At 51.6% G+C, this 16,574-nt stretch overlaps 1 protein-coding gene across 1 annotated transcript; it reads left to right on the top strand.

The window, feature by feature from the left end:
- Positions 1-5,637: 5,637 nt before the first annotated feature.
- SLC2A4 (solute carrier family 2 member 4) lies at positions 5,638-16,259 on the top strand. Its single transcript, XM_056863526.1, has 10 exons — positions 5,638-5,736; positions 6,904-7,076; positions 9,018-9,142; positions 10,424-10,539; positions 11,279-11,441; positions 12,526-12,713; positions 12,817-12,921; positions 13,866-13,967; positions 15,261-15,464; positions 16,056-16,259. The coding sequence occupies exons 2-10, from the start codon at positions 6,934-6,936 to the stop codon at positions 16,257-16,259; spliced, it is 1,350 nt and encodes a 449-aa protein (XP_056719504.1). The 5' UTR covers positions 5,638-5,736; positions 6,904-6,933.
- The last annotated feature ends 315 nt before the right edge of the window (positions 16,260-16,574 follow it).

Raw genomic sequence — 16,574 nt, 5'->3', positions numbered from 1 at the left:
ACCTCCAGGAGATCTCCTGCTATTACAACTGATCTCCAGTCGATAGAGGTCAGTTCACCTGAAGAAAATGGCCACTTTGGCAATTGGACTCTATGGCACTGAAGTTCCTCCCCTCCCCAAACCTGCCCTTCTCAGGCTCCGCCCCAAAAACCTTCAGCCAGACTAGAATTCTAAAAACCTCCCGCCTCCCGCCGGACTGTCTCCCCTCCCTCCCCCCACTGTCAGGAAAAGAGAGGGTGTCTAGTTTCCCTTTGGGGGCGAAAAGTAAAGCGTTGGTCAGTTTTGATCTGGAGAAAAGCAGGGGGCATTCTCCCCTGGAGAAAATGGCTGCTTTGGCAATTGGACTCTATAGCATTGAAGTCCCTCCCCTCTCCAAACCCCGCCCTCTTCAGGCTCCTCCCCAAAATTCTCCAGGTATTTCCCAACCTGGAGCTGGCAACACTAGGGCTGGGGTGGGGAGACCCAAGGTCTCCATTTCTTGGTAACTGGCCAAAAGTCAGGCGCCAGCGTGGCATAGTGGTTAGGGTGTCATCACAGCTCCTGGGAGACCCAAGTTCGAATCCCAGCTCTACCAAGGAAACTTGCCTTGGTGACCTTGGGCCAGTCACACACACTCTGGGCCTAACCTACCTTGCAAGGTTGTTTGGAGGATAAAATGGAGGAGAGGAGAAGGATGTGAGCTGCTCTGGGTCCCCACTGGCGAGAAAGGTGGGCTATAAATAAAGCGGATAAATAAATAAAGTTAAACTGACACGCACACACAAAACCCTGCTACTGTTTAAAGTATTCTTCTTCGCACGGAGGGATACGATCCCGGCTCCTCCATGTGAGTTGTTCCTCTGCTTTTCGGAAAACTTCCTTCACCATTTCCTTTGCTTTTCTTCTCACAAGGGATTTGGTTGTATTTATAGAGTAGCTTCAACTCAGTTCTGTAACGCTTGCTAGCTGGAGAGGCAGTCATGGGGGGGGGCACATTGATGTGGATGGGGGGACGCATCTCCCTCCACCACAAAAAAAAACCAAACAGATTTCTAGGGTGTTGAAGCCCAAGAACTCTGCTATGCGTGTGAACGAGGGAGACGTACCTTGAAAGAATCACACTCCCAAAGGCAAAAAAGGGGAGGGGACTGAGCAGGGACCAGAGAAGGAGAGGTGCTGAAGTGACTCCCCCCCCCACCCGCCCAGTTAATTTCTAAAATTCTAAAAAGAGCAGTGCAGGAGCTCTGACTTTGGTTGAAGCGTCACACCGTCTGATCCCCATCCCACGCTTCTGATTCCAGTCCTTCGAATAGTATAGCAAAAACACTCTGCACGTGCTCAGAGACACACTGTGGTTCCATTGCAATTTTCTGTCCCTGGGGGTTGAGTTTTGCAAAGCAACTCTGGATCAGAGCTGTGTCGCAAATTAGCCCCTTTTGACCACTTCTCTCTCCCCCCCTCCCATGTCTCCCCCATTTGGCAAAGTGCCCCAGGACGGCTTCCACATGCCTTCCTGTCCCACAGCGTGGGACTGGGGAAGGCAGCCTGGGAGGTCAAACCTTCTCCCTATTTACATTCCTGAGGCTTCTCCACTCCAGAATCATCCCCTAATATGGTCCGTTTCTGCTCCCTGCGTGTCACGCCAAGCAGCCCTCCCCTGGCCCGGGGTGGGGTGGGGGATCCAGCCATGCTGCTGGAAACAAAGATGCCCCCTCATTCCCGAGCTGTGGCCATTTGGCAGGCAGGCTCCCATTTGCAGCAGAGAGAGCAGGTCCCGCAGCACCCCCCCCCCCAGTGGAGCCATCTCCTGGGCCCCGATCCCTGCCAGGAGCGGTGGCTGCTGCAGCCACAGGTGCCTTCCAAAGAACCCAGGCGTCCACGCCCTCTGGTCTGCAGCCTACTTTAGACTCCCCAAGTGGCACAGTGCCCAAGGCCCCGATCCTGGTCAAACCCACGGGTACAGATCCAGCAGGGCTCTCCTGTCTTCAGTTGCTTCCTGTTCACCTTGGAATTGTCATGCTGGCAGAGAGCTCCACCTGGTGAATTTCTGCCTGGCAAATGGTTGCAGGCTAGAGCGAGGCCCACTAGGCGGCACAGCCTCGGCTCCCGTGGCTCTCCCTTCCTGCGGCATCATTCCCTTCTGGCTGCCCCTCCCTGCCAGGCCTTCCTAGGAAACGGGACCTCACCCAACATACCAGCCCTAAAGGAAGAGGGAGGGACCGGCCCGCCTGCGTCACTCACTCAGAGCGGCCGTTTGTTGCTAGCCAGCTCAGGATGGTACCTGGCCGAAAGGTAGGTGGCATTTCCCACACCTCTCCTGCCTGGCTCTGGGTTCTAATCCTGGGATGGGCAAAAGAGACCCTTGCAGGCTCTTTGGGCAAGGAAAGGATGCCTGGTATAAGCCCCCCCCCCCCAGATGCAGCTGACTCTGGGGTGGGGAGAGCAGAAATGCAGGGATGCTGTGCTACCCGCTGAGGTAGCCAGTAGCAGGGGGAGGGGGTGGGCTGCTGAGACAGGGATCCCCCCCTTCATTTAGAAAGGCAAGAAGGAAGAAGCCGGGCGATGGCATACTTCTGCCGATCCCTGGTCAGGCCAGTGCTTGTCTGGCGTGCCGAAGATTGCACCGGAAGTCTGGGCAGAGTTACAGGGAAACCACCAAACAATGTTCTTAGCAGAGACGCAGAAGCTGATGGTCAAAGATAAGCAAAGAGCTTTTCACGGGCAGGAAGAAGGGGCAACGTTTGGGGAGATCTGTGGGGGGGCCCAGCCGAAGCCAGACCGCTTGAACATTGCGCTGGGTGCTTATGTAAGCGCGGGAAGAACCCCGAAAGCCGCCATGACTGTGCTATATCAACCATAATAATTTGGACAGAGGTTTCTCACGTTTTGCACAACTGTATCAAGCCCTTCCTTGACCTCCAAATGTCCTTTGCACAACGGTCCTGAGAGGGCCGACAGCCCCAAGTTCCCTTTCTGCTTTGCGCGGTCTTTGGCAGCCTTTCCCTCCATCACCTCCTGCCAGGCCCACGAACCTAGTGTTACGTGCAAGCAGGGCGTTTCACGAGAGGTCCGTGGCGCAAGAAACATGGGCGTGAGGCTGCTGCCGTGGCTGCCTCTTGCCCCATCTCTTGCTTCTCCTGTGGCCCCGGATGACATTCGACCTTGAGGGTTCCTTCCAGGGCGATGCTTCCAAGGTTGTGCATGAGAAGTGGGTTGGACGCAAGGCCCGTGTGAGGCGTGCGCATGGTGGTGCGTGTCTCTGAGCAAGAAAAGCCTCTGTGTCATAGCTTTTCTTGCTGTCCTGGGAGTTTGGATGGTGTTTGACCTTCACCCGAGGCCTCCATCCAGGCCTCCGTAGCCTTACACTCGGGTTGATCCAGCTGAAACGCTTTGCGCTTTTGTGCGTGGCCGAGACAAACCGAGGGCCTGTTTCCCCTGCCCCTAAATTAGATCTCTTTCCTGATAAAGGCGGGCTAGAACTGAAGTCAGATATCGAATATTGGCTCACCTCCTGGGCCACCCATCCCGGCTTGCATCTAGCTGGCTTGTTGTGTGTCCCGGTGGAGTAGGTAGGGGCCTGGGGGCGAAGTGTGGCCATGCCTTTGAAAATGCCATCCTTCAATATTGACACTTCTCTTGCCTGCCTGGGCATTGGCAAGGCTGGCCAATGTGCCCCACCCTAGATGCTGCACAGGGGTCAGAAGAAGGCTGGTGATTTGCATTCCCTCTGCCCAAACCCCAGCTGCTGCTTACCCAGCTTGGCTTCCAAAGCTCACCTTCCATCCCCCTTCCTCCTGTTTCCCTGTCACGTTCAGAAAAGGAAGCTGCAAAGAAAATGGGCAGAAGGCTTCTGCCAAGGAGGGTTGCCACCTCTCCAGGAAGTTCCTGGAGAGAGGGTAGTGGTGTGGAGCCTGGGGAGAGAGAGTCCTCCCCCTAATGAACATCAGGCATATTTATTGACTCAGTTTATTATCAGGCAGTTTGTTTTATTGACTCATTTTATTGCCTTGCTCGCTGGGTTTTGTTTTATTGGTTCAGTTTGCAGCCGTCTTGAGCCAGGCCTGGAGAGGTGGCTGGCAAATTTCTGGAATAAATCAATCTGCCCGGAGGTTTTCCCATGCGAGCCCCACATAAACAAACCAGATCCGTCCCATAGTGCCAGTCATAGCAGCACCTACACACACTGTGCAAAACAGCTTCTGTGTGGTGTAGTGGTAAAGAGTGTGGGACTGATATCTGGAAGACCCAGGTCTGAATGCCCATGCGTCCTCTGGGAGCTTGCTGGGTGACCTTGGGCCAGTCGCATTCTTTTGGCCTAGCCTACCTCTCAGGGTTGTTGGGAGGATAAAATCTAGGAGAAGAGAATGACATAAGCCACTTGGATCCCCCATTGGGGAGAAAGATGGGGTATATATGAATTAAATAAACAAATAATTAAATACTGCATGGTCACTTACACGTGGGATCTTTGTCCTGTCTTGGATGCGAGTCCCCCTCCCCATAGCTTTGTGGTGTTTCCCTGTATCTCAATGGCCTTTTATGCAGATTCTTTGTTTCCAGCATATGGAAAACACGGGCAAAATGTGTGGGGAGTGCGAGGTGACCTCTGATGGGTGGAAAAAGCATGCATAATCTAAAGAAAGCCCCGAAGCAGTTGGCGGGGGTGACCACAGGGAAACATCCCTGCATAAAGGGCCATGTTTCCCTTGTTTTTCCTGTGATTTCCCCCCAAGTTGCTTTCCTGCGATTTTGAGAAAGGGCACAGCTAAAACCAGGCTGGCACCTATGTGATGGCAGAGTCATGCCCACATCGCTGCCATTTGTCCTGCCCCACTCCCCTGTCGTGGCCGTTTCCCCCAACCCACTGGATGGCTTAATTTTTTTCTGAATCAGCAATTGAAATATATTTACAATGTGACAATCTATCAGGTTCTGCAAACTTCCAGCTTTCGTTTTTAAAAGGGAAGCCTCTAACTCCTCTAATTATATCTCCACAATGAAAGGGGCAAAAGATTGACTTAAAAACAAATGAAAGCTGAGAATTTACAGAAGTGGAGAGACAGATGGTTATAACTTTATAATGATATGTCAATTGCCAATTTTTAAAGACCCCCCCTCCTCAAAGCCCTGCCCCATGGGGCAGGGGGAATGGCCACCACAAGCAAATGGAGCAGGGTAATTGTGGTGAAACATGCCCCATGGAAGCCCCATTGCTGCTGGTCCCTATCGGCAGCTGCAGCATCAATGAAGAAACTATGCAAGAAACCACAACTGTCGCTGTATGCACAACACCCACACTGGAGCTTTACAGCATCTTTGCGGCATTGTGGTTTAGCAAGCTACGTGCTACTTCTAGACAGTTGCTGCTTTCATCTAAAGGACACAGGAGGAACTCAGCTAAAAATGAAAACGGGAACAAGAGAACTGGTTTTGTTATTTCCTTCTCTCCATTTGGTGCTGGATCTCTCGGAAGGATTTTGTAAATATAGCTCCTGGCCAGCCCTGAAGCATCTTGTGTTCTTCACACTGTTCTCACAACACAGGAGACATGCGCGTGCACACACACACATACATGGAGTTCATGTGCCAGCAGTAAGGGACAGTGTACTTTTCATGCGTGTGTCTGGACTTTTTCAGGAGGAATTTGCGGGTACCGGGAGCAGGTTAACCCCCACCTTGATCTTGTCGGTGTTCACAGCAGTCTTGGGATCCTTGCAGTTTGGATACAACATCGGAGTCATCAATGCACCGCAAAAGGTATGGGAATGCCCCGAAAGGAGAGAGAGAGCAAAGTCCCCAGGCCAGGTGGTCACAGGCTTAAAAATCCACACGAGAGGAGAGATCCATTGATGGCGATTAGCCATGATAGCTAAATAGAACCTCCACATTCAGAGGAGGTATACCTCTCAATACCAGTTCCTGGAGGTGAGTAATGCCCTGCTTAAAGACCTTTCCGGGTGGGTCTGGAGGCAGCACCCAGTGGATAATAATTAACTTGTGGGATTCATAGCTACAGGATGTCATGACAATTTCCAACTTTAATGTCTTTCAAAAGGGATTAGGCAGTTCCTGGAGGAGAGGGTCCCTCAGTAGCCGGCCACGGTGACTAAATGGAGTCCCCGTGTTCAGAGGCATCCCGGAATACTAGTCTGCAGGCATCTGGCCGGCCAAAGAAGATGCTGGACTAGATGGACTGCTGGGTACCCAAGGTTGGGTGAAAAGAAAATATATAAGTCTATGTATAAATACTGAAAGTATAATTTATTAGAAGCGCTATGTAAAATTTAAAATTATTTAAAAGCATTAAAATAGCACAATGGCATATCCTGAGGTTGATAACTGTAACCACATACCAAACGCGTTTCGGCCTAGGGGGCCTTCATCAGTGGTTAATTAAAACCCTTTCTTAAGCCCGCACACATTTACAGAAATACATTAGTTATGAATACAAATACAAACAGTTCAAACCCAACCAGGCATGTGTATATGTTGTAAATTCTATTCCCAATTACTCAAACATCTGGTATAATAGGTTCTTGATGTAATACTGGTTAGTATAAGTCTCTCATATACTATGTGTGCAGGTATCAACCTAGTAAAGCAGTAAAAAAAAAAACCTATTAAAAAAAATCCCCTCCTTTTTTTCTTCCACTAGATGGACTGCTGGCCTGATCCAGTGCCCAGTTTCTGTGGGCATCTGGTTGGCCACTGTGAGAAAGAGGAATCTGGTCTAGATGGGCTACTGGTCTGATCCGGCAGGGCTCTTCTGTTCTTAACTCTGAGGGCTCTTGGCAGATGAGGGGTGCCTCTGAACACGTGCAGATATTTTTTTGCTGAGTTTTCCGGGAGGAGTGGAGGTCCTCGCTTGGGACTGCCCAAGTGGACTTCCTGCTGAGACTGTTTTCTTGCTGTCCTCCCCCTCAGATCATCGAACAGAGCTACAATGCCACGTGGATGGCACGCCAGGGCAAGGAGGAGCCGATGCCCATTGACCCCGGCACCCTCACCACACTCTGGTCCTTGTCCGTCGCCATCTTCTCCATCGGGGGCATGATCTCCTCCTGTATGGTGGGCGTTGTCTCAGAATGGCTGGGCAGGTGAGTCCCTTGATATGCCTCGTCAAGAGAAGAGTGCCACTGAACACATGCAGAGTGCTTTGGGATGCATCACTACCAGCCACCTGCTTCAGATTGGCAAAGCATCTTCTCTGGGAAGGAGTGGACAATATTTTTCCTGCCCCTTTTAATTTTCTTATATTTCCCCACCCACAAAATCTTTTCTTTATCTGTACCTCTCTTAACCATTGCTGTTGGTACATATATAAACTGAATTGCTTCCTTATAAAATATATATTGTTGATAGATAGATAGATAGATAGATAGATAGATAGATAGATAGATAGATAGATAGATAGATAGATAGATAGATAGATAGATAGATATAGATATTTCCTGCCCCTTTAATAATTGAGTACCCAGCTTGCTGGGGGCAAAGTGTAGACGACTGGGGAAGGCAATGGCAAACCACCCCGTAAACATAGTCTGCCTAGCAAAGGTCAGGATGTGAACACACACATGAACACATGAAGCTGCCTTCTACTGAATCAGACCCTTGGTCCATCAGAGTCAGTATTGTCTGCTCAGACAGGCAGCGGCTCTCCAGGATCTTAGGCAGAGGTCTTTCACATCACCTACTTGCCTAGTCCCTTTAACTGGAGATGCCGGGGATTGAACCTGGGACCTTCTGCATGCCGAGCAGATGCTCTATCACTGAGCCACGGCCCCTCCCCATTGGTCAGTATTGACCCATACTTGCACCTTTACTTTTTCAATAATTGCAGGCAGGAATTCAATAGGTGATGCTGTCCTAGATGGAACGCTTCCTGTTCTCACCTGCTGGGTTTTCTAAAACCCAGGGCTCTGCAGGCACTGGGCAGGGGATTTAGAAAACTGATCTGCCAACTCATGTGGCCGTGCTAGGAAAGTGGGGTTCTTGACTCTTCCCTTCCATTTTCAGAGGGTCTGCAGTGCAACAGTAGCCTGATTCGAACCCAGGAGCATCTTAGAGATCAACCAGAAAGTCAAAGATATCTGATGAAGGGATCTTTGAGTCTCAAAAGCTCTTACCCTGAAAATCCAGTGGGTCGCTACGGTGCTCCTGGACTCGAGCTGTTCTTCCCTTCCTGATGAGCTTTCCCGATGGAAGGTCTTTTTTGCTGGAAGGCTTGAAGGGAACAGGCACAAAATGAGGACCTTTCTTTTTCCCTACCTGGGTCTAAAGCAGCCTTAGCCAGGGTGGGGGGAATGCTCCCTTCCTCCTTCAGCACCAAGTCATGACTGGCAACCCCTTCCCCCCACCCCCCCGGGCGCTGAGAGCAAGGGCTTCCGGGGCAGGTGGTCCTTGGCTGTGCTGGATTGAAAAACCTGCCACGAAGCCCTTCCCACTGATGAAGTTAGTTTACAAAACAAGAACAACCAAAGGAACTTGTCTACACCTGATGATTTCTCTACCTGATATTCCTAGTCGATTTCAACTTGATAAGAGAACATTAAGAAACCTAAGCAAAATGGACACTAAACAAAGAATTTAATACCTTTGTCCTTTTTCAAAACCTTTACCTTATGAATTACTACCTGTATTCCTGTTTTTTTCATATATATAATTGACTAAAGACTATGACAAATTTGTAGAAATATACTTTGTATTTATATCAGTTTAAACTATGTTATACATTGCTGCTAAAATTAACAACTATTTGTTATTTGTAAATTTTTTTTTTATATATATATATATATATATATATATATATATATATATATATATATATATAATTTACAAATAACAAATATATATATATAAAAATTGCATTAAAAATTGGAATTCATATACAGTATGATGGGTACCACATTTTGTTGCTTATCTTTGCAATTTCTGGTACCCATATTCCCCATTCTTTTTACGTGTGGATTGAAAACCCTACCATGAAGCCCTTCCCACTGAGCGTAACTGCCCTCCCTGTGGTTTCTCGCCACTTTTAGGAAGAGGGCTATGATTGTAAACAACGGCCTGGCCTTCGTGGGCGGTGCTCTGATGGGCCTGGCGCAGGTCGGGAAGTCCTACGAGATGATGATCCTGGGACGCTTCTTCATCGGGGTGTTCTCAGGTAACAGTAAGATGGCTGATGTTGTGGGTGGGGAGAAGGAGGGAGGGGCGAGGCCCCCCCACCCCCGGCACAGCGGCAGAAGAGAGGGGGGGATCGGAGGGCTTAGACCCAACGCCTCTGGCGGCTCCTGGACACAGGCAAAATGTGTCATTGAGAGTCGCTGAGAATGTGCCTGTTGCCCCTCTCTCAACTCAACCAGCCCCTTCCACATCTCAGGTCTGGGGTGACGTCCCCCCGAGGGGTGGATCTCCACAGCTGGGGTGAACTCTCAAAATAATGTCTTTATTTATATACTTTGTATGCCACCATTCTCCCCAGTGGGGACCCAAAACAGCTTACATTGATATCCTTCCCTGCAATTTATTCTCACAACAATCCTGTGAGGTAGATTAGGCTGAGAGGGTGTGACTGGCCCAAGGTCACCCAGCAAGCCTCCACAGCATGAGTGGGGATTTGAACCCAGGTCTCCCAGGTCCAAGTCAAGCACTTTCACCACTATACCACGCTGGCTCTCTTGCTGAGTCCTTTCTCAATCATACTGAAGGGGACCATGCAAATGATCTAACAAGGTAATTCACAATCGAGAGGCAGTGTGGTGTAGTGGTTAGACAGTCAGACCAAGATCTGGGGGACCCAGGTTCAGATCCCCATGTTCTGCCAAGGAAGCTCGCAAAATGATCGTGGTGCAGTCACATACATTCAGCATAACCTACCTCACAGGGTTGTTGCTAAAAGGATAAAATGGAGGAGGGGAGACCGATGTTGTCAGCCACTTTATCAATGAAACGAACAAAAAATAAATATCCTTACAAAAGGTTTTCTTTGCAAGAGGTCTGAGCAGGCACCACCTTTCCAAGGAGATTTCTAGGGTAGTCCCGGGTTCGGGTCAGGATAAGAACATCAGGAGAGAACTGCTGGATCAGACCAGTGAGGGTCCATCTAGTCCAGCATCCCATCTCACACAGTTCCTGTGGAGGTCCAACGATAAGGCGCTGAGGCCGAGGCCTTCCCCTGATGCTGCCTCCTGGTACTGGGATTCAGAGGCTGACTGCCTCTGCATGTGGAGGTTCCCTTTAATCACCGTGGCTCGTAGCTGCTGATAGACCTATACTCTGTGCCAGGAGGAGTTCTCGTCCCTCGGCCCCCTAGACTCGCAGCCTTGAAGTCGAGGCCAGGACGCGGCCCTTGGCCTGAAAAGAGCGTCAGTCCTCCAAGAGAAGGCCGGAAACGGCTGGACGAATCCGACAAACATCCCGGTTATCACCTTTCCTTCCCTCCCAGGTTTCGCTTCAGGCCTCGTCCCCATGTACGTGGGAGAAATCTCCCCCACCAACCTGCGGGGGGCGCTGGGCACACTCCATCAACTGGCCATCGTCACCGGGATCCTGATTGCCCAGGTAAAGACAACTCCCCCCCCCCACCACCACACACCTGCTGCTTCCCAAAGCCATGCTGTGCTTCCGGGGCAGGCTTAGGCTTGCCAACCTCCAGGTGGGGCCTGGAGATCTCCTGGAATAACTACTAATCTCCAGATGAGAGAGATCAGTTCCCATGGAGGAAATGGCTGCTTTGGAGGGTGGACAATGTGGCATTTCACCCTGGAGTTGGCAACCCTAGCGGTTGCTACAAACTTTGTATGTTGGGAGTCTCAAGTGGGAAGTGCTCTGAAATAGGATAGGAGGGAGGGAACTCCCCCCCCCCAGGGCAGGCCTGTTGCTAGGGTTGCCAGGTCCCCCTGGCCACTGGCGGGGGATGGGGGGTAGGGTTGCCAGATTCAGGTTGGGAAACTGCTGGAGATCTGGGGGTGGAGCTTGGGGAGGACAGGGACCTTAGTGGGGTACTATGCCATAAAGAGTCCACCCTCCAAAACAGCTGTTTTCTCCAATGGAACTGATCTCTGTAGCCTGGAAATGAGCTGAAACTCCAGGGGGTCCCCAGGCCCCCCCTGGAGGCTGGCATCCCTACCTGTTGTTGAGGCTGGTTTTTGAGACAGTGGGTACATTTTTATTTCTTAGGTATACACCGTTCAATATGGATGTGGGCACTGATTTCATTTGGGTGGCTTTCCTGGGATTGCGCTCTGCCCAGAGCCATCCGCCCAGGGCTCAATTCACTCACCTCTCTCTCTTGCCACAGGTGTTCGGCCTGAGCTCCATCCTGGGCACCGAAGTCTTGTGGCCCCTCCTGATGGGCCTGACCGTGGTGCCCTCTGCCCTCCAGCTGCTGCTCTTCCCCTTCTGCCCGGAGAGCCCGCGCTTCCTCTACATCATCCGCAACAAGGAGTCTAAGGCCAAAGAAAGTGAGCGCCCCCCACCCTGGCTGGTGCCCTGCCCCCCATCTGCCTCCCTCCCATCTCCCTTTTCTTGATTTCCCTCATCTGCCTCCATCCCTTTGCCAACCTCCAGGTATTAGCGGGAGATCTCCTGCTATTACAACTGGTCTCCAGCTGATAGAGATCAGCTCACCTGGAGAAAACGGCCGCTTTGTACGGCTGCCAGGTCCGTCTTCACTACTGGTGGGAGATTTTGGGGGTGGAGCCTGAGGAGGGAGGGGTTTTGGGAGGGGAGGGACTTCAATGCCATAGAGTCTAATGGCCAAAGCGGCCATTTTCTCCAGGTGAACTGATCTCTATTGGCTGGAGATCAGTTGTAATAGCAGGAGATCTCCAGCTACTGCCTGGCGGTTGACAATCCTATCTGGACTAGACAGCTCAGTCAGTCCAGATAAAATGGCCTACAGTTTTGCTCTGTTCTGCTCCTGTCTGGGCAACTCCACAGCCGCTTTAGTGCCCGCTTGGGGGGGGTGGTTGTTTTTTAAAAGAAGGCTGTTCTTCTGGCTGGCTTTGTGATCCAGCTAATGGGGTCATTTAGCCAGCGTGGTACCAATTAAGCCCTCAGACCTGAGGACACACACACACACCCCACCAGGCACTGGCGAAGTTTCCTGCCTTCCTGCTGAAAAGGAGAACTGGCTCGCCCGGTTTTACGGGCTCCCAAAAGATTGATGAAACAAGGGTTGCAAACTCTTTTATAGGGCTGCAAACTCTGGGTTGGGAAATTCCTGGAGATTTTAGAGTAAAGCCTGGGGAGGGCGGAGACTGGAGAGGGGAAAGACCTGAATGGCATATGACGCCATTCAGACCACCCTCCCAACCATTTTCTCCAGGGGAACTGATCTCTGTTGTCTGCTGATCAGTTATAATTCTGGGAGGTTTCCAGGCCCCACCTGGAGGTTGGCAACCCTGGTATTTTGATCTGTTTATTTGCAAAACTGGCCCCTCTTATTTTGGCTCAGCCCTCACTGCTCCTCAGAGATTTCCCCCTTTCCTGAGCGCGCCAACCCCCATGCTGAGCAGCTCCTCTCTGTCCTGCCCCGCATCCCAGGTCTCAAGAGGCTGACGGGCTGCGCAGACGTGAGCGCCGCACTGAACGAGATGAAGGAAGAGAAGCGGCGCATGGACATGGAGCGCAAAGTCTCCATCCTGGAGCTCTTCCGCTCCCGCATGTACCGCCAGCCCCTGCTGATTGCCGTGGTCCTACAGCTCTCCCAACAGCTGTCCGGCGTCAACGCCGTGAGTTGGGGCCGTTAACAGCTGAGGGGTGCAGGAGAGTGGGGGGTGGATGGTGACCGAGGAACCCCTCCCTAACTACTTCTGTCCTGCCCTCTGCACGTAGATATTCTACTACTCAACCGACATCTTCACAAAGGCGGGGGTGGAGAGTCCCATCTACGCCACCATCGGAGCCGGGGCGATCAACACCGCTTTCACGGTCATTTCTGTAAGTGCGGCTGCCCCCAACGTGCTCACCCCTGCCACATGGATGGGGACTGCTCCTTCAGTTTCACAAACCATGCATGCCCTCCGGTGCCCGTGTTGAGGCCCGCTTCACAGATCCCACTTCAAAGATCTCCCTTTTGTTCCCGTGAACATGATTAGGATTAAGCCCTTTCCACTGCTTGAGCACTCATGAAGGGCCTCATACTGAATCAGACCATTGGTCCATCAAGGTCAGTATTGTCTACTCTGACTGGCAGCTGCTCTCCAGGGTCTCAGGCTGAGGAAGGTCTTTCCCATCACCTACGTGCCTCGTCCCTTTAACTGGAGATGCCGGGGATTGAACCTGGGACCTCCTGCATGCTCATATGCTCTACTATTCAGTCACAGCCCATCCATAGACACGAAGCTGCCTTATACTGAATCAAGGTCAATATTGTCTACTCAGACTGGCAGCAGCTCTCCAGGGTCTCAGGCAGGGGTCTTTCCCATCACCTATCTGCCTAGTCCCTTTAACTGGAGATGCCGGAGATTGAACCAGGGACCTTCTGCATGCCGAGCAGATGCTCTGCCACTGAGCCACAGTCCCTCCCCTCCCTTTGAGTAAACTCTTTCCAAAGAGTAGAGGTTTGTTCCTGAGCAATACTGATCTTATCCAATGCCATCACCATATCTGTGTGTCTAAAATATGCACCCTGGCAGCTTCATAATTTTATCCAGAACATGGATTCTGGAAATGCCTGAAAATGCTGAGTGGTAGTTCCTTTTCTTCCCCGCCGTTTGGGTCACTTTCTGCCGAGGATCCCATGCAAAAACAAACCAACAAAAACACCTTGCTGCCAGCAAGAGGAGATGCTGCAGAGGGAAGCAGGTGGTAGTCTGATGGTAGTCTGAGTTCCTGTGTTGGTTTCTTTCTCTGACACTGTGTCCCTCTTTCTTCCTCTTCAGCTGTTCTTGGTGGAGCGGGCAGGGAGGCGCACGCTGCATATGCTGGGCCTGGCTGGAATGTGCATATGCGCCTTCCTGATGACCGCGGCCCTCGCCTTGCAGGTGAGTACCTGGGCAAAGAACCAGGGATTATTGACCAGAGCTACACAGCCCCCACCCCGGGCAACCTACAAATCTGGAGGGGGACATTCAGAACTTTGGGGGCCAGATGGGGGACAATTGGGACTTCAGGCTGCCCTTTCTCTCCCTCCCCGCAGCTGCACTGGTTTCTGACAGCCAGGTGCGGAAATGTGTTTTGTGTACTGCCCTCCCCATCCAAATGATAGACTCCCAGATCCTAGATTTCTCTCCCAGTCCCTGGATGTCCCAGGATAGCCTGATCTCATTAGATCTCAGAAGCTAAGCAGGGTCGGCTCTGGTTAGTATCTGGACGGGAGACCACCAAGGAAGTCCAGGGTTGCTGTGAAGGGGCAGGCAATGGCAAACCACCCCAGAGGGGTCCAGAAGTAGGCGATGGTGCTTTCCTTAAGCCTGTGCCACTCTAATCAGACACCTGGGCAGGAGACCACAGGGAGCCCCCGCAGAAGGGCAGAAAGAAGCAGAACACTAAATATGCAAGAAACTGCTTTGGTCGCGCATTAGGGTTGCCAGCCTCTGTGTCGGGCACGGAGAGCTCCCCAAATTGCCACCTCTCCCCCTGTGAACTCACAAGTCTGCATCGCTCCGCTTAATGGGTTCTTCTGGGTCTCTCAGCCAGTGACTTGCCCATTCGTAGCAGTAGCAGCCCATTCGTTGTGGAACAGTTTCCCGACCATGGCAAGCCAAGCTCCTACTCTCCTGGTTTATGGAAAACTCTGCAAAATCAAACTATTTCATAGGGACTTTGCAAACATTTCGCATTTTGCTGAGTTGTTACTGGTTCACTATGGAAAAGTTGAATGGGGAGAGCGTTGTTGGGTAGCAATGCTTACGCACGGCTTTTGCACTGGCCTTTGGCTTGATGTGTCTGAGTATGTTCAGAGCTTATGCATTTGGATATGGGTTGCCAACTCCAGGTTGAGAAACTCCTGGAGACCTAGGGGGTGGAGCTTGGGGAGGGAGCCCAGTAGGGTATAATGCTGTAGATTCCACCCTCCAAAGCAGCCATTTTCTCCAGGAAAGCGGTCTTTGGAGATGAGCTGTAATCCTGGGAGATCTCCATACCCCACTTGGAGGATGGCAACCCTAATTTGGATGCAGAACGTGGTTTTAGCCTTCTGTGTCAGCTGGCTTGGATCTCTAGTAGCAAAAAGGCAGGCAAACAGTTTCCCAGCGCCAGGTCTCCGCAGGGCCTTCAAGCTGTTATTTCTGCTGCCGCGTAATTAACCACCGCATTCCTCCCCCCGCCCCAAACAGGAGAAAGTGCCGTCCATCAGCTATCTCAGCATGGTGGCCGTCTTTGGCTTTGTGGCGTTCTTCGAGATCGGGCCGGGGCCCATCCCGTGGTTCATCGTGGCCGAGCTGTTCAGCCAGGGGCCCCGCCCGGCCGCGATGGCCGTGGCCGGATTCGCCAACTGGACTTGCAACTTCATCATCGGCATGAGTTTTCAGTCGATTGCTGTACGTATCCCTCACTGGCACGGGAGGGGGGAGGCCGGGTGTGCGTGCAGGAATGCGCACGGACTCCCTGAAGCAGGACTGCCTGTGGGCCTCCTGGAACGGAATGCCCGACCCAACATGGAAGTGGGAGAGAAACCCTCTCTACGTTTGTTTTTTTTTAAGCAAGTTGTTGGTTTTGTCCTTTAAAGCCCTACATGTATTGGGACCAGGGTATCTGAAGGACCAACTTCTCCCATACCTTCCTGCCTGGGGATTGAGGCTGCACAGAGAGTCCCTTCTGACTGTCCCACCGAATAAGGCACTTGTTTAGTGGGTATGCGAGAGAGGGCCTTTCCTGTGGCAGCCCCAGGATTATGGCCCACCCCAGGGAGGTGCAGCTGTCTCCCTCACTGTCTCAGCTCTCAGCTAACCTACCTCACAGGGTTGTTTTGAGGATAAAATGGAGGCACGGAGATTGATGTAAGCTGCTTTGGGTCCTGATTGGGGAGAAAGGCAAGGTATAGGTGAAGGAAGTAAACCTGCTTTAGGAGGAGGCCGCTTCTGGGGCTCTGGGGCCTCCGCAGTGGCTCACCCTTTCCCTCCTTCCTGCAGGACGCGTGCGGCCCCTACGTCTTCCTCATCTTTGGAGTCCTCCTCCTGATCTTCTTGGGCTTCACCTACCTCAAGGTCCCCGAGACCCGAGGGCGCACCTTCGATCAGATCGCCACTGCATTCCGACGCACCCCGTCCTTGTTGGACCACGAGATCAAGCCATACACAGAGTTGGACGAACTAAGCCCAGAGAACCACGAATGAGCTACAGGAGTGGGGGGAAGCCGCCCACCAAGGGACGCAGGAGGGAAAGCGGGGCGCCATTGAGCACTTTATGGTATCACAAGACTTAGAGTCCGACACACAGGCAGAGCTGAACCGCTCTTTCTCTTTAGGCTATTTTTTTAGACTTGATGCATTTTAATGTCTTGCATTTTTTTTTAAAGAAATTAATTTAATAAAACAGGGCTGCTGAGTTTATTATTTTTTGGGTGTGGATAGAAACATCCGGCCCTTCCTACCTTTGGCAGTTGAGAGGTTTTTGGCTTTGAGGAATCCTAAGACGACACACATTTATTG

This window comes from Euleptes europaea, chromosome 18 (genome assembly GCF_029931775.1).
Source record: "Euleptes europaea isolate rEulEur1 chromosome 18, rEulEur1.hap1, whole genome shotgun sequence".
Lineage (NCBI taxonomy): Eukaryota > Metazoa > Chordata > Lepidosauria > Squamata > Sphaerodactylidae > Euleptes > Euleptes europaea.
The sequence above is the reverse complement of the archived record's forward strand: the minus strand, read 5'-3'. Positions and strand labels throughout refer to the sequence as shown.

Excerpts from the sequence above, each read along its gene's own strand:
- SLC2A4 (XM_056863526.1), top strand. The coding sequence starts at position 6,934 with ATGGCACGCCAGGGCAAGGAGGAGCCGATGCCCATTGACCCCGGCACC. Across the intron at positions 7,077-9,017 it reads GTCTCAGAATGGCTGGGCAG|GAAGAGGGCTATGATTGTAA; the intron begins GTGAGTCCCTTG and ends CGCCACTTTTAG. Across the intron at positions 13,968-15,260 it reads CCGCGGCCCTCGCCTTGCAG|GAGAAAGTGCCGTCCATCAG; the intron begins GTGAGTACCTGG and ends CGCCCCAAACAG.